Source organism: Zonotrichia albicollis, chromosome 2 (genome assembly GCF_047830755.1).
Source record: "Zonotrichia albicollis isolate bZonAlb1 chromosome 2, bZonAlb1.hap1, whole genome shotgun sequence".
NCBI lineage: Eukaryota > Metazoa > Chordata > Aves > Passeriformes > Passerellidae > Zonotrichia > Zonotrichia albicollis.
In genome coordinates this window covers 69703282-69727220 of record NC_133820.1, presented here as the reverse complement: position 1 = coordinate 69727220, position 23939 = coordinate 69703282, and the positions used below count along the sequence as shown (strand labels likewise).

Below are 23939 nucleotides of genomic sequence, written 5' to 3'. Positions count from 1 at the left end.
AGCCTCTGAATAAGTTGTTCCAAGCCAGTGATCCTGAAATACCAAACGTAATAGACAGGTGCAGCCAGTGAGTCAGGATAGCACCAGGGCCATGACAGTAGTTTCGACAAAAATATTCTAAAGATGCCACTTCCTCATACCAAATGAGCAGGCAGAAAACATCTGAGATGCTGATTCCCTGCATGGGGTCTGATCCTGACCCCCACATGTGGAATGGTGCTCCAGCCTGGACTAGACCCACCCCTGTCCCCGCAGGTGTCGGATGCCCCAGGGCTGGGGCTGTCCTGACCGTGCCCTCCTCCCAGGCTGGGCTCAGTGGGATGGGCTCTGACTGGGCAGACCCTTCCTTGAAAAATACAAAATTCACAGGACACAAAATACCAGAGCTCAGAAACCAACATTGCATTTCTTCATAATTAGTATAAATTTTAAGAAGTGTTGGCTGACCAGGCAAGTTTCCTGTGCTTTACCATAGGCAATATTTAAATCAATTGTAAAAAAGAAATAGTTTAAAAAATCATTTTTTCAAAGCTATACCCATTTTTATTATTGTATAAAAAAGGAACATTCTTATTTTTGTAACCAACAATGGCACGCCATGCGTTATGTTTCATAGTTTCCTGATGAGGGTAAACTTTGATTTTTCTCAAGGTTTTGGCAGGGAGCCATAGGAACTCATTATTCTGAACAGTCTAAGGGGAATTCCAAAACAAAGGGAATAAAAGGCCTGAATTTATTTTTAAAGCATGTTTTTTCATGTTTACATTGCTTCCATAGCTATTTTGTTTTGTAATATTTTACTTAATGATAAGTAAAAAACAATGAAATATTAAAAACAACAAATCCCTCTTACAGAATTTTTATTTTTCTTGAAAACTAAAACGTGTATTTAATGACGGAGTTGGTCAAAAGGAGATATTTTGTTGTTAAGCTGAATGAACTGTTAAAATGTCTTTATTCAAAACACTGTGTATTTCCAAATCAGGCTGGTCTCAATGGGGACTGAAATGATGACTGTCTTGAGTTATATTTGAGGCTATTATTCATTTATTTTTTTCCATTCCATAGTGACCTGCAGGCCCTGGGAGTACGAGGAACATTATATCCTACTGGTGGCATAGTGAGACACAGTCTAGAACAAATCTTCTGTTTCTTATATCTGTGTAGTCTTTGCATGGCTTTGTTGCACAGCTTAGTAGTTTTTAGGGTAAATGAAAATGTAGTTCAGGTGCTGTCACAGGGCTTGCAAGGGTCGCAGGATGAAGAGAGAGACGAGAATGTTGACCTCATGTTCAGAAGGCTTGATTTATTATTTTATGTTATATATTACATTATAACTATACTAAAAAGAAATAGAAGGAAAGTTCTCAGAAGGCTAGCTAAGCTAAGAGTAGAAAAGGAATGAATAACAAAGTTCTGTGTCCCGGCAGAAAGTGAGAACAGCTCTGCCGCGAATGGTCAGTAAATCCAAACATCCACAGGAGACCAATCACGGATCCACCTGTTACATTCCATAGCAGCAGATAACCATTGTTTACACTTTGTCGCTGAAGCTTCTCAGCTTCAGCAGGAAAAATCTTAACGAAAGGATTTTAATGAAAAGATGTCTGTGACAAGGTATCTGTTGGCAAACGTGAATATGGACCCCCTGACTTTGAAGTGTCTAAAATGATTGTAGAACTCAAACAGCCCTTCAGGAAAGACTAAAGAGAAATAAAAGCCACAGCTTAAGTAAAAACAGCAGGTAGGCAGAAGCAGGAATTATCTTGAAGAGTAAGGGAGAGCCAGTAGCAAAAAAATTCTCATATATTTTTAATAGGTCTTAGGTGGTGGAAGAAAAGTGCAATTTATGAAGGGGCTAGGGTAGTTTCCTCTGTTTGTCTTTGTGTCTGTAAAATGGCGCAGGTTAGAGCTTGAAACCATCCAGCACTGAAAAAGCTACAAGGGTAGCATTCTTTGGTTTTTTTATCTTCCCTAACCCCTTCCCTAGTATACGAAGTTTTGGATTTTTATTTATTTATTTATTTATTTTCTGAACGTAGCTTTGGCGACTCTTTCTTTCCTGCGTTGCAGAAGCTGCTGCAGGCAGACGCGGGCCCGTCTCCACCGGCGGAGCTCGGGTTCTCTGGTTCCTCGCCGAGCTTCCCCCTCACATGCCGGCTCTCAGGAAGGCCTGTACCGGATTCTTCCCGGATTGCCGGAGCCTCTCCTTTGAGGGGGAACAGAGCCGTCAGCCCACACTGCTCAGACGAGCCATTGTGCACTGCCCAACACAGCTCCTCGCCGTGTCCCTGCTGCCAGGTCTGTGCCTGGACAAGCTGCTGCTGCTGCTGGAAGGGCGTTTTATGCTAGCAAATTACACCAGATTCACGCTTCCATCCAAATGAAAGGAAATCCCCCAACAGTGCCTACACCTACACACAAAGCAGAACAACTCATGAGGAGGTGAAAATGAACTGCCTATCTGCTGGGTAAATGCACACCTGACGCCCTGAGGAATCCGGCAGCGCTGAATTTAGGAAGGAAGTGTGGAAGGAAGGAGGACACAGGATTTTCAAACAGGGTCTCAGGAGTTTTGTCTGCGCCTCGTTCGACTAAACCCAGGCGACCACCTCCAGCCCAGGCCCCGCGCTGAGGCCGCCGGCCGGCCGTGAGAGGCGGCCCCGAGCAAGCGGGCGGCAGCCGCCAGCTCCGACGGAGTAGGCAGGAACTGCCTGGCCCCTGGCAGGCGCACGGCTCCCGGGGACTTTGCAACGGCCGTGCCCCCGCCCGGGCACTCCCGCGGGAAGGGGCTGGGACAGGGCAGGAGCCGGGACACGGACAGGGACAGGGATCGCAGAACTCCCTGGGGGCGTGGCCGACACGGGCTCCACGCGCGCTCCACCGCCGCCTCGGCTGTTTCCGGGGCGGCCGCCGCTTTCCCGCCAATGGGAGCGCGCGGCGGCGGCGGCTGCGGGGGTGGGGCTGGGCGGGAAGCGTCGCGAGAGCGGGGGCGGGGCGGAGCAGGGCGGGGCCGGAGGGGGCGGGGCCGGCGGCGCCGGTCGGGAGCTGTGGGGCCGCTGCGCTGCGGGGCCATGGCCGCGGGCGGCGGGCGCTGAGGAGGCGGCGGCGGTCACAGCCACAGCCACAGGTACGGGGCGCCCGCTCTTCTTCGCACCCCCTGCAGCCGCTCGCCCGCGGGCCGCCCTGCTGGGGAGCGCGGGCGCAGGGCGGGGCGCCGCCGGCGGCCTGTCACTCGGGGCTCGCTGCCACAGGTCGCCCGGGGCTCCCGGGGAAGCGCATCCTGCGCCGCCCTTCCCGGGAAAGCATCCCCTGGGGCAGCGCAGCTCCCGCGGGCCCCGCCGGTCGCCTGGAGCGGGCCGGGGCGAGGCCGGGGCCCCCTGGACGGCAGCGCGGGGTGACGCGAGGGGCGCAGGGGGGAACGCGGGGCCTCGGTCCAGGAGCGAGCCCGCGGGGTCCGCGATAGCACCGCTCCCGGTGCCCCCCTGGACCGGGGCTGTCCGTCCGCATCTCCCGTGGGGACTGACTGACTGACTGACTGACTGACTCGTGCGGGTGCGGCCGGAGGGGCGCACGGCGGCTCCGTGAGTTTGCGTTCCCTCCTGCCTTGTTGGGGCTGTGGTCGGTGCGCACGGGTTAAGTGAGTTCAGCCTGTTGTGAGCATTTCGCTGTAGAAGTGTCTCCTCTCCCTCCCTCTCTCCCGCCGCATGTCCTCCTCCCAGTTCCTCTTCTCCCTCAAGGGAGGAGGAACAAGGAGCGTTCCTCCTTTGCTTTCTTGGCTTTTTTGAGTGGCTATCTTTGGCTCTCTTATTACAACCGAAGTTCTTTTCTCTGGTTTCCAAAAGAAATCCAATATGCAAAAGGGAAAAAAAGGGGTGAACTGTAGATCCGAACTGTATTTAAAGATACAGCCTTCTCCTCTCTGAGGTATTGCCAGCGTGAGATAGGGAGGAAAAAAATCCCGCTTACATTGTCTCTGGAAAAGATCAGTGATACTGACATAAATGGTAACAATGCTCGAAATTTATCCAGGTTACACTTGGAGGAGTCTTACATGGCTTCATGTTTGTGAGATTATTTCAGAATCATACAGTTAGAATTTAGTGGTAGATACCACCTGCATTTAATTAATCCTTGAGAACTAAACAAGGTATTCTCTGGTGAAATTTTCTCTAGGTGGGAATAAGTTTTTTTGAGAAAGTGCTGTAGCTTAGAAAATAATGGCCCCACTTGGTGTGGTTCTGTTCTGTACAAAATACACAACAGGCTGAAGTACAGAAACTTTAAGTTGATTGCATGAGCCACAGAATCCAGACCAGTGGATACCCCTAGCACATCAAGTAACATTTTTTTCCCAAGAAGTGTTTGACTGTCGAGACCTGGGACTGGGGGGAAGCTGTGGGTGATGACTAGCTAGTAGTGATCTAGGAGAAGAAAATGATTGAGTCTTTTGAAATTGCTGCTTCTGTGTGACAGAAATATAATGAAAGAGAATTAAAACCAAGCAAGAAAAAGAGGACCCAGCCTGTCATTATTGTTTACCATAAATTATGTATTTTGCTTTTGATGTGTTTTGCTCCTGTGGGTGGCTGTGGTTAAGACAACTTGTGTTTCATACCTGGACTTTTTCAAGACTGCTGACCTGATTAGTGAAACTGAAAAATCATTAGAAATGAGAAATAGAGGATGATCCATTAGACTCTTCTGCCTGTGTTGTCAGTGTGGTCTTGCTTAATTGGATTTTTAGTAGCAATTGTTTGGTAAGGTTATAATTACACATGCAGGAAACCAGGGAATCAGTCCCAACCAATATGGATGTAAAAAAGGAAGGTTCTGCTTGTCCAATCTGATCTTCTATGACAAAGTAACCCACTTAGATGAGGGAAAGGCTGTGGATGGTGTCTGTCTTGACTTCAGTAAAGAGTTTGACACCATCTCCCACAGCATCCTGCTAGGAAACCTGGCTGCTCATGGCTTGGATAAAAAGTTTATCCACTCTTCTGTGGATGAAAAGCTGGCTGGATGTGTGGGCCCAGGGAGTGGTGGTGAATGGAGCTGAGCCCTGCTGGAGGCTGGACACTGGTGGTGTCCCCAGGGGTCTGTTCTGGGGCAGGTCCTGTTCAGCATCTTCACTGGTGATCTGGACATGGGGATTGGGTGCACCCTCAGTAAACTTGGTGGCAGCACCAAGTTGGATGGGAGTGTTGATGTGATTGAGAGTAGGAGGGCTCCACATGGAGACCTGGGCAGGCTGGATCAGTGGGCTGAGGTTGGTGTATGAGGCTCAGCAAGGCTGAGTGCTGGGTTTGCACTTGGCTCACAGCAACTCCACTCCGTGCTGCAGGCTGGGGAAAGAGTGGCTGTAAAGCTGTTTGGTAGAAAGGGCCTTGAGCTCTGGTTGACAGTAGCTGAACACAAGCCAGGGTGTGCCCAGGGGGCCAAGAAGGGCAGTGGCACCTGGTCTGTGCCAGCAGCAGTGTGGCTAGCAGGAGCAGGGTGGGGATTGTGCCCCTGTACCCAGCGCTGGTGCAGCCACACCTCGCATCCTGTGTCAGCTTTGGACCCCTCGGTTCCAAAAGGATATTGAGGCGCTGGAGCACATCCAGAGAAGGGCAGCTTGTGGAAGATGTAGAACACATCTTATGAGGAGTGTCTCAGGGTGCCTAGCCTGGAAAAGAGGAGGCATGGGGGAAATCTCATCACTCTCTGTAACCACCTGAAACAAAGGTGTAGAGAGGTGGGGGCCAGACTCTTCTGCCATGCCTGCAGTGAGAGGACCAGAGGGAATGGGTGGTTGGACTAGATAACCATGCAGGCCTCTTCCAACCTTGATGATTTTGTGAATCTCTCAGGATTTTTAAATTTCGTATTTTGAATGAATCATTCAAAGCTCAGTGTTTCCCTAAACCTGGCTTTTGCAAATCATCATCAGAGTTCTCTAGGCTGACTCAGGTCTGTATGCTGAACACAAAAAAAAAATAGTACTTTTTCTTTAAAAGAAAGATGTCTGTTTTTGCTCTGGTACTACTAAAAACACCTCAGTTTTAAATCATAATATAGATTTACTTTTGTCATTGGCTAGAACCTTTTATTTGAAATTTAATTTTAATAATGCCATATTACATATATTTTAAATTTATTCAAATTTGTCATAACCTGTGTGTGTTTAACATAGGTGTGCACATCCACATATGCCTCTGTAGCAATTTAAGAGATTTACTCAGCACATTTACAGAACAAAGATAACATTTTTCTTTTCTGCCAGCTAAGGTTTGTCAATATGCATTGACTTAAAGTAAATTTAGGCATGGGATAGACTTACACAAAGAGATTAAATCCATGGCAAATTTCCTGTTGGATTCTCTTAAGCTGATTATTTAATTTTGCTCCTTACGTATATTCAAACATGCATATGGAAAAGTTAGCTAAATGCTTATTACATGCTCTGATGGGAAGAGTGTTCTTCAGCACATCTCTGGAAAACGGGGTGTATACATTTGTAGAGTTCTTTGGGCTAGAAGGGGCCTTTAAAGCCGTCTTGTCCAATTACCCTGCAGAGAGCAGGGACATCTACAGCTGGATCAGGTTGCTCAGAGCTCTGCCCAGCCTGACCTTGAATGTTTCCAGGGATGGGGCACTGACAACCTCCGGACAGCTTGTGTCAGTGGCTCACCACCTTCACTGTAGATTTCTTGTATCTAATCTAAACCTACCCTCTTCTACTTTAAAGCTATTCCTCCTTGTTCTGTTACAACAGGTGCTGCTAAAAAGTTCGTCCCTGTCATTCTTATAAGCCCCAGTTAAACACTGAAAGGCTTCTGTAAGGTCTTCCCAGAGCTTTCTCTAGGCTGAGCTACTCCCACTCTTCCATCCTGTCTTCATAGCAGAGGTGCTCCATCCCTGTGATCGTTTTTGTGGCCCTGCTTTGGACCTGCTCCAGCAGGTCTGTGTGTTTCCTGTGCTGAGGACCCCAGAGCTGGATGCAGCACTGCAGGTGGGGTTTCACCAGAGCAGAGCATCCCCTGCTCCTCCTGCAGCCCAGGATGTGGCTGGCGTTTTGGGTTGCACTCGCACATTGCCGGGTCATGTCCATCTTCTTGTCCACCACCACCCCCAAGTCATTCTTACCAGGGCTGTTCTTAATCAGTTCATTCTACAGCTTGTATTGACACTGGAAATTTTCCCAGCCCCGGTACAGGACCTTGAGTGTTGTCTTGTTGAACTTGATGAATTTCATATGGATCCACTGCCTGAGCTTATCCACGTCCTTCTGGACAATATCCCATCCCCCAGGCAAGTCAGCCACACCACTCAGCTTGGTGTCGTCTGCAAGTTTGCTGAGGGTGCCCTTGATTCACTTGGTCTGTGGCATTAGTGAAGGTACTGAATAACACTGGTCCTGCTGTGAGCTGCTGCAGGACACCACCTGGCACCAGCGTCCATCTGGACACTCAGTTGTTGACTACTCTCTTCTGGATGGGTCTATCCAACCAGCTCCTTATCCACTGAACATTCCACCCATCAAATCCATATCTCTCCTATTTGGAGAGGAGGATGGAGGATTGTGTCAAAACCCTTACGGATGTCCAGATAGAGGACCATCTGTAGCTTGTTCCTTGTCCCCATCATAGAAGGCCACCAGGCTGGTCAGGCAGGACTTGCCCTTGGTGACACTGTGCTGGCTGTCCTGAATCACCTCCCTGTCTCCATGTGTCTTAGCACAGCTTCTAGGAGCATCCATTCCATGATCTTCTCAGGCACAGAGGAGATCTGAGGTGACACCAACAGGTCAGTAGTTCCCAGGATCTGCCTTTCTACCCTTTGTTAAGGTGGATACAATGTTTCCCATTTTCCAGCCATGACTTTTCAGATATAATGGAGTGACTTGGTAACTAGATCAGCCAGTTCTCTCGGAACCCTGGGATGCCTCTCCACAGGTCATATAGACTTATGTATGTTCAGGTTCCCCAGGTGGTTGCAAACCTGATCTTCTCTTTGCTCCTCCAGTCCATCCTCTGGAGAGGTGTAGGAATAAAGGTTGCCAGTGAAGACTGAGGCAAAAAAGTTGTGGAGTACCTCAGTCATCTCATCTGTTGTTACTAGTTTGCCAGCTGTGTTCATCGGTGGGAGCGCATTTTCTTTGACCTTCCATTTCTCTCTGACATACCTGTAGAAGCCCTTTTTATTCTTTGCATCCCTTGCAAGTTCAGCCTCACCTTGGCCTTCTAACCTCATCCCTGCAAAACCAGGCAGTGTCCTTTTACTCTTCCCAGAATACCTGTCCCTGTTTCCGCTGCCTGTTCATCTCCTTCTTGCCCTTTAGTTTGAGCTCAGCTGCTCTTAGTTTGGTCTCAACTCAGCAGTGCCAGTCCCATGCCTTCCTTTCCTGATTTCTTACACCCAGGGATTGGTATCTCTTCAGCTTTATGGAAAGTATTCTTAAAGGTCTGCCAGCTCTGTCCTGCTCCCACATCCCTGAGGACAGGTTCCTGGGAAGCCTATGGATTTAGCTCCTTGAACAGCCAGAAGTGTGCTGTTCCAAAGTTTAGGATCCTGAATGGACTCTGCCTGTTCCATGTACCTCAGGGCTGCAAACTGCACCAGTGTGTGACTCCTGTGGCCCAGGCTTTCACCAATCTGGTTGCCATGGATTAGATCACTCAGGTTGGTGACTAACAGGTCCAGTGTTGCATCCCTTCTGGTGAGGATTGTCTTATTATGTGTCTTAAGAAGCTATCCTCCATGCATTCCAAGAGTCTTCTCCTGAAATAGCTTTCTGTGCTACTCTTTCAGTAGATTTTGGGGTGGTTGAAGGCCTCTAGCAGGAGAAGAGCCTGTGAGCATGATGCCTCCTGTAGCTGGATCAGGAAGGCTTCCTCAATGCGCTTCCCTGGATCAACCACCAGGCTGACTTAATTTTGTTTCTTTTCCAATATGCTCTTCACACTCTGTCCATTTCTTACTGTAGAGAGCAACATTCAGGCACTCCTTCCTAGCCTGTCCTTTCTTTATTAACAGCCTGTAGCCGTCCACAGCCACACTCCAGCCGTGGGATTTTTCCCTCCAAGTTTCAGTAATGGCAACTGATTTGTAGCTTCCTAGCAACACAGAGGCTTCCAACTCCTCTTGTGTATTGCCCATGCTGTGTGCATTTAAGGTGATGCAACTTGCTAAAAAAGGAAAGATGGTATGGGTGTTCAGTAATTAGTTGTGTGATCAATTTTTCCCTTTTTTTTTGGGTGTCTGACAATAGTTACTCAGTAACAGAAAAGTCCTGTTCCTCTTGTTCCTGATGCTTTTGCCATTGATTCCCCTTTTTTGAGTAAACAATAGGAGGAAATTCAATTTAATAGTCAAATTCAATATCCAGAAGTAAAAGCAATTTGAAACGGTAGGTTTTATTTATACAAATGAGCTGCTTCCAGGCCGCTTTATTGTCAGTGCTTTCACTTCCTTTTCAGTTAATGTTCGTGTACTTCTCACATGATTGAACCATTGTTGTATTGAAAATGGATAATGATTTTACATATTAAAAAGAATATGGTTTTGCTGCATTGTTGGACAAGTGAGACTTCAGATTTCTCTGAAGTGCATGATAGAGAGCAGAAATGCTGTAGGTGGTATACTCTAGCTGTATATATTAGTACCTGTATTATTCAAGTACTGAAGGGCAGGATGCAGGGAAGATAAACATTGTGGTGTTGTGGTGATAAAGCTCTATGGTTTCTGCCCAGGATTTTTCAGTCTTCATACTGTGATTTACGAGTCTGTTTGTTTCATAGGTAGGGAACCCTACAGGTTGGTGTTCAGGTCTCCAGAGTTTAGTAGCAGTTGGCACAGGAAAATGCTTAACCTGAAGGCAGTTTGCAGTGTAACTGAACTGCCGTACCTGAGTAAACACTGCAGCACCCAGCAAGGTTAAAACGTCATCTCCATGGCGTGCTATGTTGGGCTTTGTTAAAATTGCTACAAGGAGGGATCCATCCAAAAATGTAGAGCTGAAGTATCTGTGTGAAAACCCATCTTTTTCTGTAGATGGCTTTTTCTTAGATGAAGGAGTGTCTAAGAGTATTTCCCCAATATGCTTTGGATTTTTACTGGACTAGCCACTTAAGATAGAGCAGTTGGGACAGGTGAAGTGGGTATTTTTTTATTGCCCGATACTGTTGTGTGGATTTTTTTATTTTAGACACGTGACTTTTAGCAGAATCATTGTTGTGTTTAGTCTTCTATCCATAATTTACTGTGAAATTAATTTTTATTTGTATTTATTATACTTACATATTATATCTATAATCTGTGGATCATGCACATGATTGCTTCATGTAATTGTCTGAATTTTCCAAACTTTAAATATCCAGTGGAGAGAATCTGTGTCTAGAGATGAAAATGTTTCAGTTTATTTGCCTAAGTGTAACTTCTTTTCTAAGATTCTAGCAAGTTCATCTTTGTAAAGGAAAGCAGAAATCAAAGTGAAATGTATTGACATTGTACCTAATAATAATCTCGTAGGTACAGATGTACCTAATAATAATCTCTTGCTATTTTATTCTTGAATAAATTTTACTTTTAGAGTTGCTGGTGGGGAGAAAGGTAGTTACTTGATGACACTACTGATCTTCATATTTAAATGACTTATGCTCAAGACCAAACCTATATAAAACTTTATTTCCCATATAAAGGTTAAATACATGCTTGAGATGAGCTTGACAAAACCGGCCTGGTCAGTTGTGTGAAGACCCATACTCTGATGTCATGGTGTTTACTTTTTTTATCTTTGCAGTAATTTTTACATGCACTTGCTCCTTGCCTCATTTATTTTATATAGTGTAGGAGTTCTTTCTCCTGTTTAAAGTGTGTGACCATTAAAACTTCCATAGAACTTATAAGCTCACCACATGCTTTCTGTCTTTAACACTCTATATTTATTGCCTATTTTGGTGGATGCAAAGATGAATGAAACAAGCTGGATCCATTGCTGCTGGTTAAAGAGGGAAACTTGAAAAAATACCTTCATAGCTTTTTTTATCTTCTTGTTGTTAGAATTAGACTTAGGATAAATAAGGGCAGCTGATTAGAGCAGAAGTTCTCGTGACCTACTCAGTTGAGAGTGCTGGTAAATGCATTTAGCCTGCTGTGTTTTGCCATCCGAGCCTGGGCTGCCCGGAGCACAGCCAGGGAAGGAGAGTGATGATCCATCCATGTTAGCCTGTGGCACCCCAGGGTGACAGACATGGCTGGGCCCATTGGCTGCCACGGTGGGTGAGCTGTGCATTTGCCTCCCGAGATTGTGTTGTATTGTATAGGAACCCTCTGAAAAACCTTCCAGCATATGAGCGACAGTGAATCAAAATTTAGTGTAGTGTTCCTTCCCCAACCCCAGTGCAGCCTTGAAATTCTAGTTAAAGGAAAACAATGAACCCTACTGCTAAGTGTCTGTATTCTGCATTTCATACCTGATTTTGAAGGTCATTAAGGCAGTACTTTCTTAAAGGCAGCTGTCAGTATGGATGGTGTGCTTTTTAATTGTTTTTATTGGTTCTTGTTTTGTCTATATGCATTTTTAGAGTGGATGTGAGCTAAATGGATACATTTATCCATTAGTATATGGATATATATAAAAAGTATAAATTTAGTTTAAATAATAATATTTAGTATAAATATTAGTGTATATATAAAGTTTATGCTAAATATAAATAATATTTAGTATAAATATAAATGTATATATAAAGTAATCAAATATAAATGTTTTTTGCAGGCATTTTTGAGCTGTCATTGAATACCAAGACTGGTAAGATCATGGACACGTACGCCAGGGCTCAGGGCAATCGCATGAAATCAAGAATATCTATTGAAAAGGTAATTATCTGTATTTAAATTAAAAAAAGTATTTCTGAACTTTTCAATATAATAAGGAAGCAAGTGAACTGGTTTATTTGGGTTTTTTCTGTGGGTTTTTTTAAATATGTTTTAATTTTGGTTGTTTGATGTTTCAAGGAGACAAATTGCTTTTGCTCTGCATTCTGGTGTATTTAGTGTAATTGAACTGAGAGATAGCATCATTTAAGGAAATGCTTTTGTCTTTCAAGGTGATGTGATAAAATTGTGATGTATTAATTTCCTAGAATTCACCTTCTTTATTAGAATATAGCTTTTATTTTAGAGCAGATTTTTTGAGTTTATATGTAATAATTTAAAATACAACTACAGAGTCTTATTGAATTCTATGAAGCCTGTTTTAGGGCTTACTTGTAATATCCTTAGATCTTGGTTCTTGTCTGGTTTATCCTTGTTTTTGCATGAACGTTTAGGAAATACCTTGGTGAAAAAGAAAATATATCTAGCACTTACAAAGAATATTAGGGGAGATTTCTAATATTGAATTAAGTTTATTTATTGTTTTAAATTTTGTCACTTCAACTTGGAGAACATAAATACCGTTCCTAAAATTTTCTTGCAACTTCTGCAAGCACTTAATAAAGTGAAAGTTGTAGTTTATCCTGAAGGAACAAATTTATTTATCTAACCGTATTTCTCTAGGTAGTTGAACACAGATAAGTAATTTTCTGTGTCTTCTTTGGCTATTAATAACTTCCTTATTTGCAAGTTGCTGCAACAGTAAGGGGAGAAATTGAGCAAGGAAGCATCCTATCACATGAAAATTACATTATTTTATTTCAGGAGCAGATTTTGTTGTTTTAAAGAAACAGTGTCTGTGGTACATGGTTGATGGCAGAGGGAAGGTGTTGTGAGAAAGCGAGGCTGGTAGTCAGTTGTTCCAGGTCCTGACATGGAATGTTAACTGCCATATATTAAACAACTTCTAATTATGGGTGATAATCTTTCACTTTAAGACATGTGGTATAAAATCTTGAATTTTGTTGGTTTATGAGGACTCTCCAGCTCAAATAGGGATCTTCAACTACAGTCAAGAAGTAATTTTGCATCCTTAACCTTAACATAAACTTATTTTTAAAAGACTTTTAAAGTCTGCCCTTTATTTGTTTTTCTGTTTCAATTTACTAAAGAAAACAAATACCACCCTCCCTGCCCCACCAGGTTCTTGGACCTGTGGGTTACAGAAGCATCTCTCTAATAATGACAGTGACCAGAGATTCCTCACTGATTGTAGTAGTTGCTTAAAATATTCCTGCTGTGAAGTGCTCCATCCATTGCTGTTAGGCATTCTGGACTGTGTGGTTCTAGAAACATTAATTCAACCCTTCCTACAGAGTTCTGACTCCATTGTTTTGATCTCTGGCTGCCTCCTCTTGATGTTTACCTGTGAGGTGTCTATTTAGATTATGGTGTGGAACTTTCATTCTCTTAGAGCCAGGCAGAAGGGTGGTCAGAACTGCCCTGTATTTCACCTTCTGCTGATTTACAGAAGATTGCACTCTGATTCCTGTCCTCTTTGTAATACTTTGTCACAGATTACAGGAATTGTTGCAGTAGTAGCTCTTAAAAGTCAATGCACAGTTATGGTGTGCATATTTAAAGCCTTAGTTTCTATTTTTGCAAAATTACCTCAGAATATTCAGTCCCTTTAAATCCTAGAGCAGATGAAATCAGGAAGAGCTGCTTTGTTATTTAAGAGCAGGGGAAGTGTGACTGTCCAGCACTGCACTTCATTTCTCTGGAGATTGTGGCATCGTAAAGGTTGTTTGAAATATTAGAAAGCAGTTGTTTTATGAAACATTTCATGAGACCAAATGTCTCCTCCAGTGTACTGTAATGGATTTATCGATAATGATTTCTCTATTTGCTGGAATAATGCAAATCTTTGAATTGCTTAGCTGAGCTAGAGGTGTGACAAGAATTTTCACTGTTCATGTCTGAGCACCCTGACAGTATTTTTGGTTTTCCCCTGGCAGAACTTAGTAAATTTGAAATCTGTGCTTGTGAATAAAATAGGATTTCTGGCAGGAATTTATGTGAGGAAAGAATACTAAGTCCTAGAGGCCAACCAAGTAGAGCTTTACAGATTGCTTGGGTGTTCTTTGCCCATATTTTGATGTACATTGGAAGTGTAGTAGTTACAAAAAAAATTATTTCATTGAAGATGACATCTTGTCCTTACCTAAACTGAGCTGATAGTCTTGGGAGCTTGCTAGTTTTCAGTTTTTAGTGTGGTTGTGTCTTCTAGTTCAGGATTGTGAGAGAACTTGCATCACTATCTGTTGGATAGAAGGATTTCTCTGAAATTTAGGGTCCAGTCCTCTGCTGTCACAAGCACAATTTTGAAAATGATAGGAATATCAAAAGCTTACTAAATATAACCTCTCAGTTAATGAGGGCTTTAAAACACCTCCCCCCAAACCTAGTGCTGGTTTTGTCTTTGTGAACCACACTGCGGTAATAACTAAGACTTTAAAATTTCAGGCTGAAGCTACTCACAGCAAATTTTTATCTGTTTGCTTATGGATATCCTTATTTTTCTGCTTGAATAGTTTCTATTCCTTTGCTGATGTTCACCTTTCTTAATTTTTTACAATTGATGATCTTTTAGCCTTGGTTTTTGGAAACTGTGTAAACTAAGGTTTTAGTCTGCTTCTGTATGAAAGCCTCTGCATTCCAGTGATTATCCTCTATAGTCCTACTTTCTCTGCTTGTTATGAGTTAATCTTCTTTTTACATGTGGATAATACTGTATGTGCAATTACACAGGATGTCCTTCTCAGTGACACTGATGTCAGTTCTTTCACTAAAGGATGCATGTTTGCTATTTTCAGTGCAATGTCATATAGACCATTCATTCATTGCTGTGCCATGATCAAGAAATCGATTAAGGTACTTTATTTCCCAGGTTGTGAATTTGCAATTCAATTTTAAAGCTTGCTTTTAGTTTTTAAGGCCATAACTTTGTGTTTCTTATGGCTGATTTTTAAAACAGTTGTGCTGAGCAAGTTCTTTCTGTATGATTTGTTGTTCTCCTTCTTACCTGATGACACCTGCTTATTTCAAATTATCAACAGTCTTTATTTTATATTTACTTTTTTTTTCCTCATTAAGTTTATTAATGATGATCATGCTTGACATCAGTCTCAAGATAAATTTTGAAGAAATTGCTTACTGATCTGTATCAACTCTTCTCAAAACCCTCCTTTTATTGTCTTCATCCAGGCAAAGTCTTCATTTCCAAAACCAGCTCTTTTAAGTAGTTCTGTCTTTGTCTGGTTTTGTTAATGCTTCATATATTTAGGTGATCTATGGAAGTCCAGATAGATGGGATTTTTTACTCTGTGCATGTACTGTGCCTGTTAATTTCCATATGGTTATTATTTTCACTTTCTGAGGTTTTTTTTATTCATTAATATGATCTGAGAAACATATGTCACTTTACTCCTCCTCATTTTAGCTATGGATATTTTATCTCCTCAGTTGTATAGTGCCACCATGGGCTACCAGAAGTGCATATAGTCTTGGATGGTGGTCCTTCCAGACCTTAGGGAGATTTTTCCAGTTGTTTCTTCTTTCTTCTGCTTCAGCTTAATATTCTCCAAAATGTTGAATTGTCTTTCATCTCAGTAGTTCCTCATACCATGCTCTGGTTTTTAGTTACCCATTCTGCCTTTCAGATGTTGAACTAGGGAAAGGTACTTGTATATAAAAGAGGTGTGTGTAATAGTTTGCAGCTTTAGAAAAGCCAGCTAGGGAATAACAATGATCCCTTCAGTGCTCAAACTGGAGCACTGTTGGCTTGCAGAAAATTAGCAAGTCATGTCATATGAATTTCTTTTTTTCCCTAATTACTATTTTGAATGTTGTGACTGATTAAATCATTATAAAAGCTGGAAATGAGACATTTCAACATGCTTGTTTGGCTTCACAAATTACTTTTGTACAAGATGAATGAAGGAATTACCAGGGAACAGTCTTTGAGCAACAATTGGTATTGCAGCCTCCTGTAAATTTGGAAGATCCAGAGAATCAGAGAAAGGCACTGACAGCATTCTTAGGAAAGTACAAAGTGGGAGCAAATTGTAGCTAAACATGTAGGAGCAAGGGAATAGATAAAAGTGGAAATTAGGTGAGTGCTTCATTATTTTATTTCAAATGACCCAATAACTGCCTAAGGTACTTTATGAAATAGTTCAGCTGTTACTTTTCTATAAAAGTTACTGTTTTGACCTTGGCTGTCAGTGTGGCAGCGTGAGCCTTGTTGGGTAGTATTCTGAAAGGTATTTTGGCAGTTTCAAAGATCCTGAAGTTCTGTTTTGCTTTTGTCTCTTCACTCTAGAAGTGCTTTCCTAATTTTGTGTTGCCATGAGCATAACCACAATGACACTGGCCCCCTGAATTTGACTTTTGACCTAGTAGCATTTGGCTTTCGACATAGTAGCATTTGATGCTGCTTTTTATACAGAGAAAAATTAAAATCTTTATTGAGATTTACCTGTAATATGTAAAATCACTTTTTACTATAAAGGGATTGTTTTTGTTGTGGGAGTGCCAGACATGTGAAATTCTCTGTAAACATTTGGCTGTCTAGCACTTCTGCTGTTGTTTGAGAAGCTAGGCAAATTTGAAATACTTCGTTGTAAGTTGGACATGCTGATTTCTCGTGTCATTTTTTAACAGGGCAGTCTTATAGAGAATATAATTATTGGGTTAATAATTTTTAACCATTTGATGTTCTTATTTGTCTTCTTAACCTTCCAATTTGCTAGAGAAGATGAAAATTTTAAAAAAAGAAGAGATTGCTGACTTCCTAAAAACAATTCAGATGATATTGTCTTTTTTACAAGCTGAGTGAACTAGTTTTTGTTGTTCTGTAGTGTTATTTGCCCTCATAGTGTTGGTTCTTTTGTTCTGCTATGCTTTGTTACACTGGAATAAAGTCTTGGATTCTTCAGCCTTTTTCAGCCATCCCTGGGTGCTTGCATGTCACCATAAACGTAATTACAGGAAATGTTACAAGAAGTATTTACATGGGATTAAGTTGTGGTTGTTTTATATTCTTCATGGAATGGGAAAGAGTGTATGTGGATTTTCTTGGGAGTTCTTGTTTGTTTGTTTATTTTCTTCTCCTCTGACTTCTGAAGCCACCTCTACTACTTCTCCTGGCTAAAATTGCTTTTCATCCTATTTAAGCAAATGGTGATGGAAAAGTTCCATATAGAGGCTACAATGCAAGGAATAGATGGGATTTGAATTTCTTCTTGGATTCATCTGTTCTTTTTTTCTGTCTGTTCACTTCTTTCCTTTTTTTTTTAAATACAGAAACTATTTTGGAATAAAAGTATTACTTGAAGAAAATGTACCTGCTTCAACTTCATGTCCTGAAGTAAATTCAAACTTCAAACCTGGTGATTTATGTACAAAATAATTTGAAATAATAATCAGAATAGGAGAACTTGTGGGGAGCAGAGAACAGGTGGATGGACCATTTATCTGAAACTGAACATGTATTTTTTCTTAATTTTTTCTTCTTTTCTTTTCCAGAGTTTTGGTGAAAGTATCCTGCAATCTGTGAAGTCACTGCTGCACAGCAGGAAAGAGTTGTGCAATGTATCAGCAGAGGAATGCTTAAATCAGGAAGAGCAAGATCGTTTAATTGAGGTTTGCCATAATATTCCCACTTATATATATTTTGTGGCTGTGGTGGAAAGCAATGTCTCTTGAAGCAGTATGGAAAGCTGCAGGACAATAAATAGGAGCAATGCTGCAAGTTACTGGCCTTAAAATCTATTCCCCCTATTGTCATTCTTGAATTCAGTCACTGAAGTCTTAAAAAGGCTGTAACATTTCAAGGTGACATTTCTCTGCTTCGGAGGATTTGTGAAACTAGAAAAACCAGGGTGTGTAAATGGATGACTTGGGTGTACTGCATTTGTGAGCACTGCTGTGGTTTAGGTTGTATAGATGATATCCTAACAAAGTAGCAGAACACTTTGATTGAGGTCTGAAGATTAATGCTGAAGCCTCAGAATTGCAGATCTAGACTTATTTTATGTGATTATGAATGGTCTGAAAGCTGGACAAGGTCTGGATGAAGTAGACCTGAGGGAATGTGGGACTATCTAGGTAAATCTGAAGCTGTAAGGAGGAATTACTAGAACTGTTTGAGTTAAAAGGCTAACAGCTACTTCCCCAAAGGGAAAAGAAAAAAGTAAAAGCAATGTATACCATGTACCTTGTGTTTGGGGTTTTACAAGACTTCTAATTAATAGTGGACAGGTCTGACAAGGTGCTTAGAGAGTGAGAGGCTGACCTGAACAGGCCATGCAGAGATAGGGAGAGCTGAAGCAAAGACAACTGAGGAAGTGGTTAAGGGACTGATAATTGCATAAGCAGTAGCAGGAGGCAAATTGATGAGTTAGGGTTGCTTGGAGAGCACCAGAGGTTGTGTAACTGAATGGATACAGTCAGGGGTTTAGACATTTGGGAAGCAGGCAAGAACCTGAATTTGTGAAGGATGAAAGCTGTGGCAGATCAAGGTAAGGAGGAAGAGCTGTGCAGTGGAGGTGTGAGCAAAACCTTGTCTTTATCTCATCAGGCAGACCATGCTTTACAATCGATGAAGGTATTTGTCTTGTAGAAAATACCTGACAAATAGCTGGGAACATGTTTTATATGCCTGCAGTGATGGTCCCTGTGGAAAAAGATAGTTGACTGTATTTAGTTACCATATGAGATCAAGCAATTAAGGGTCCTCTGGGTGAAATGGAAGAGGGTCAATATCCTGTCACAGGACGGGTATTTTTTTCTTATGAAAATACAGGAAAAAGATACTTATATGGAAGATGATGTTAGAAGAACTCAGACTTGAGAAAACCAGAATTTAGGTTTTCCTGTACCATTTCCTTTGTAGCCATGGCTTAAGATAGCCTTAGAATACAGTGTCTCATACACTTGTTTTTAGTTTATAGAAAGGACTTGTGTTACTGATGACCTTTTTGTTTCCTTGGCCTGCTCCCCAACAACTTTTGAACTGATATATTCTGACATGTTCAAGGTATTAAAAGGTGATATTTTTTTCTGTGAAAGCTGTTGTTTGGCCACAATAAAGAGATCCAGATTAGCCAAGGCAAAAATCGACAGATTCAGTAGTGTTCTCTTTGACAGCCGTCTGCTCATTTCACAGTGTAATATTGCTTTTCATTTGTGTGAAGCTAGGACTCCTGCTCACTGCCCTGTCTCTCACAGTGAGTTATCCCATAGGAGAAGATAAGGGTTGGAATCATTATCTTGAGGAAGAGGAAGGGACATGTAAGAAGATAAAAAACAAACACCCATTAAAGAAAACAAAGCAAAACTCCAAAAAATCCCAAACAGCAACAAACTCTAGAGCTTCTCAAAATGTTCTTAAGAGAACTAGTTTTTTCCCAGGTAGCTTAAATTGTTTGATATCTTGCCCCTTCTGTGGAGTAATTCAGTTCATATTGTGCTGATAAAAGTTCATACTGTACAGATAAAAAATGTAGAAGTTGAAGAATGTCTTGCAGATGTTGTGCAGATGAATTGTGTAGGAGTTGAAGAGAAGGTGTAGGAGTTGAAGAGTAACGTTGCTCAAACAGGATTGTTTCACAGTTAACACAGTGAATACGGTGCTGCAGATGTGTAATTTGTCTGGAGCTATTTGGAATGCTGTGGTGAAGCATTATTTTCTTTATGATCTTGTCATACCTGACATAAGGATAAGTGGATTTAAGCAGGAAGATATTAACTGGAAGAATAAGATCTTTTTTCCAGCATGAAATCCTATGAAATAAACAAGACAGAATTTTTCATAGTATGATTTCAGTTGGAAATAAAATTTGGGTTTTTTTTTTTTCCTCACACTTTGAAAGGACAAATTCAAAGCACAAAAATAGTTCAAAATAGAATTCTGGCCATTTCTTTTTTGTAGCTCTTACAGAGCTCTTTTTCCTCATTTACAGAATTTCTGTATATGTACAAGGAGGTAGCTGAACCAGTTAATAATATATCAATATAAACATAGTGATGTTCTTTGGAGTAACTGGAGTAGCTGCTGCAAATTTCTGAGTTATAGTTTAAAAATTGGTGTATTGCATAGTGCTCTGAAAAAATGGAAAGCATATAAAACTAAATTTCAAACATCAGTGGAAAAAGTATTTAGTCTCTGTGCTTTATTCTGTATCTACAAAATGGAAGCAAAGCTTATTTTCTTACAGCCTTGTTTTGAAAATAAATGTCTTGGTTTTTTTTTTTGAGTATGCAGATGGCCTCTGGATTTGTTGTTAGGGAAATAATAAATGAGAACTAAGGAGATCTGATGTATGAAGCAGAGTTTGAGCAATGACTGACTCTCTTCAGTCTGTTTTGAATGGTACAAAACACCTGTATACAGAAAAGAGGGACAAGATGTGATAAAATATCTCACTTGTCCACAAGCACAAAAAACTGAGGTAAAACTGTTATTTCTGGCATACTTTAGGTTCCTGAGCCTGACAAGACCTTTTTTTTTTGATAGGTTGAATATTTTAATTCTTTTATGTTAGGGTTTGTTTACTTGGCAATGACATGCAAACATGTGGCTTAAGTAATCTGTTGTGTTTTGGCCTCAGGCTAATCAATTTACATGGTAAATTGCATAATGGCATTATGCTTTATTCAGTATATCCAAATGTATAACAGTTTATCAGCTTGGACAGATTTCAGACTGAAACAGTTTTATACGTGCCCAGCCTGAAGCAAGGACGGATGAGCACTGGTCTTTGCAAAATCATCTTTATTTTAACAGATGTAATGAGGCATGTATGTGCTGCTCTGTATATACCAGCCACTAGAATAATTCCTGTGTAGTGAGTTTGAAATGTTGTGTATGCTCTTCAGTCTGATCTGACCTTTCTCAGTCAAACAGTATAGCATTACCATTCTTTATGTATGACTGTGTGCTGCTCTTTGAGTAAGCTGTGCTGCCCTGAGGTATGGTTTTTGTGGCAGTGGAATGAAGCTTTAGCTTTAAGTCTGCTGAATTTTAAACTCTTAAATATCTGTAGGAAACAAAAAAAAAATACTGTACTTCACTGTACTCTTGTATTTATTTTGCAGATTACATTTATAGGTTTTGCAGAAGGGATGGGAAGTGCTCACTTGCAGGTACAGTATCTGTCTATCTATATTGGAAAATTTCTTCTCAGTAGCGCCTAGATTTTTAGATGGAGGAAATTTGGTGTTTAATTAATGGAATAGATGTATCTTAGGTATTTAAAAGCCTAAGATTCAAATGTCATTGAAAGCTTGAAAATAATTATTTTAATATGATAATCAGTGTTTTATATATATTTACAATGTTACCTGGGTCAGTCTTTGTATTAGGATGCTCTAGAACAACTTAAATAGAGCACAGGGGGATGTTTGGGTGGGAAGGGCCTCAGTTGCTTGTGGTTTTTGTGGGTGCTTTTTTTTTGGTTTGGGTTTTGTTGTTGGTTTAAAAACTTGTGTGTATCAGTATTTTGGTTTGCTGTCTTCTCCTTAGTTGAGTTGTGCATATTGATATGGTGCAGTTGCATGTGTGAAACTAAACTGAACTTTACTGATCTGGCTTCTAGCTGTGAATTGCTGATGGGGATTTAGAAGTCAGTATTATGGTTATGCCTTAAGATGTTATTCTGGTGATTTAGATATATAGATATATATGTAAAGGAAATATTATTTTAAAAGGTGGAGTACAGCAAACTAAGAGAGTTATGATGTGCCGTTTTCATAAATTACAGATTTAGCCTTCCTGTGCAATTTACATATCAGTATAATTCATAACATACATGTTCACAGTAAAATTCCATGTTTCTACTCTGTCTAGATCTTAGTAGACATTGCTTGTAATAGTCCTGATGTTTTAAAATGTAAAACAGAAACTTCAAATCCATTTGTGTTCCATATTAGATCAATGTTGCTTATTCTTCAAATTATAATACTAGATATTATTTCAAGTATGGGTAAGAACTGTTGGATCGTTTAGAGTTAGATGGAATGTAGGGAAAGTTGGACAGAACAGGTTTATGGAGATTTGCTTTGAAACCATAGGGATCAGTAGTGTTTGGACTGTTGGAAAAAAAATTGAAACTCTTTTGTAAGCCTCTTCTGTATTAGACAAATCTAAAGGTTGTCCAGAGTCATGTTAAAGAAGTGCCTTGCTCATGTTTTAGTGATAGGGAGCTGGAATACTGTTCCAATGAAGGACACAAAGATCATGTAGAGAGAGATCCATTGTGAACCATCATTAGCTGAGCTCAGTGTAGTTGGGTATTTTGTAGGATATGCAGATGCTTTTCAGCACTTTCAAGATTCTGCTTTATGACTTTTAGGCATCCTCCTAGTATGACCTGAATTAAATCTTGTTTACACAGTCTTTACATCACAGTTTGAGAGAGTAAGTGAGGGAGTAAGAAATAGGGAAGTAAAGGAAAACTTTACCAGAATTAGCAGCTGTTAGGATTTAGGGGAGGTATGAAATCAACCCCATTGTCATTTGCCTGCTCTTTTTTTGACTTTGTATTCTCTAAATGTTTTTTATTTAAATTCAGGAGTTATCAGCTGTTTCTGTAGAGCTTTCAGATGTTCTGAAATCTCTCCAGTTGCGCAAACTAAAAGAAAATGAGGCTGTGTTTCTAAAAGACATAAAGAAAAGCTTGGCAAAACCTTATGTCATGAAACATCAGGTAAAATTTTTGTGTCTTCTTGCATGTCAGAAGCATTACATTTTGCCTTCTAAAGAGTTTAGCCTTATTACACCCTGTCTTGCTTTTGGTTTTGGGCCATCTTAGCCACAGTAGTATTAATATTATATTTCTGGTGTTTCATGAAAATTAACTCTGTTGTATTGTTACAGAAAATACTTAACAAATATTTAATTATGGTGCTGGTCCTATGCTTCTGCTAGGCTATAGTCCCTTTCACTGGCAATTTTGAAAGAATACGAAATTTGTCAACTTACCTATCTCTGCTCTGCCCAGATAGCTTTCATCTTCAGCAGACTTTTTTGTTGAAACAGAGGTGCCCAAAATCAAGGGAATGTTTGGTGTTCATAAAACTCAGTGATCACTTTTCTTAAAAAAATTATAAATGCTGTTAATGATAGAATTTCTATTATTTTTATTTCTATATTGTTCCCATTACTGCCATGCTAATTAAATTCATTCCAATTACAAGTATTGCATATAAGATTAAAGGTACCTCGAAGAAACAGATATCCTGGAAGTATTATATGGCATAAACATGCTCTGAAATACCGTGTTCCTCCACAAATTTTTATCATGAATTCTTTAATGGATTCTTGGGTGCATGTTATCATGGTTGTGTTACATTATTGCACTATTGATTTATTCAGAATGTAGACCTTACAAAAATTGAAGAAGTCATTCTAGCTATCACTCTACACAAACTGTTGAATTCATTTCCTTGTATTTGAAATATTTTAAAATTATTTGCACTTCATAAAAATGCATTGAATGAATCCCTTGAAGATTGCCATGTCCGTTTTCTTGTTGCTTTCTTTTTCTAGAATCAGCTTCCTGAAGTCTTTTGTGTGTTGAGGCTGTCTCCTTCATTCCCAAGGATCAAAGCTGATTATATATTCACCTTACTAAGCAAGTATACTGCAGGCATAAGGTATGCAGTGGAAATCAACTCTTCACAAAAACATCAAACAGAGACCACCCATGGAGAAGATGACGACACCAATCAGTCAGTTTCTTCAATTGAGGATGATTTTGTCACTGCTTTCGAACACTTAGATGAAGAAGAACCTTCAAAGCTACTAACTGCTGGTAAGTTCTTGCACACTTGTGGAAGTTGGTATTTGAAATTTAGGCTGTTAGGATTTAATAAAAAAGTAAATGTAAATAAATTGTAATTTATTTTTACATTAATCATGCTTTGTAAAGGGATATTATGCAATTGGAAATTTTTTGTTTTGCTCTTTTCACAGCAGTTTTCCAACTCATGGACAAAAGATTTTAATCTCAGTGTCA

The 23939-nt window shown here is 40.7% G+C and overlaps 1 protein-coding gene across 4 annotated transcripts in view; it reads left to right on the top strand.

Annotated features, from left to right (window-relative positions):
• Positions 1-3006: 3006 nt before the first annotated feature.
• AKAP11 (A-kinase anchoring protein 11) overlaps positions 3007-23939 on the top strand; it is a 47094-nt gene continuing 26161 nt past the window's right edge. For 3 of the 4 annotated variants that reach the window (XM_026793647.2, XM_026793646.2, XM_005487305.4), the window contains exons 1-6: positions 3007-3130; positions 11759-11859; positions 17446-17562; positions 21019-21066; positions 22494-22628; positions 23471-23735. In XM_026793647.2, the coding sequence (XP_026649448.2) occupies positions 11800-11859; positions 17446-17562; positions 21019-21066; positions 22494-22628; positions 23471-23735 (625 nt within the window). In that variant the 5' untranslated portion in view covers positions 3007-3130; positions 11759-11799. The remainder of the gene's footprint in view (positions 3131-11758; positions 11860-17445; positions 17563-21018; positions 21067-22493; positions 22629-23470; positions 23736-23939) is intronic. The other variant, XM_026793645.2, reaches the window with a different exon arrangement.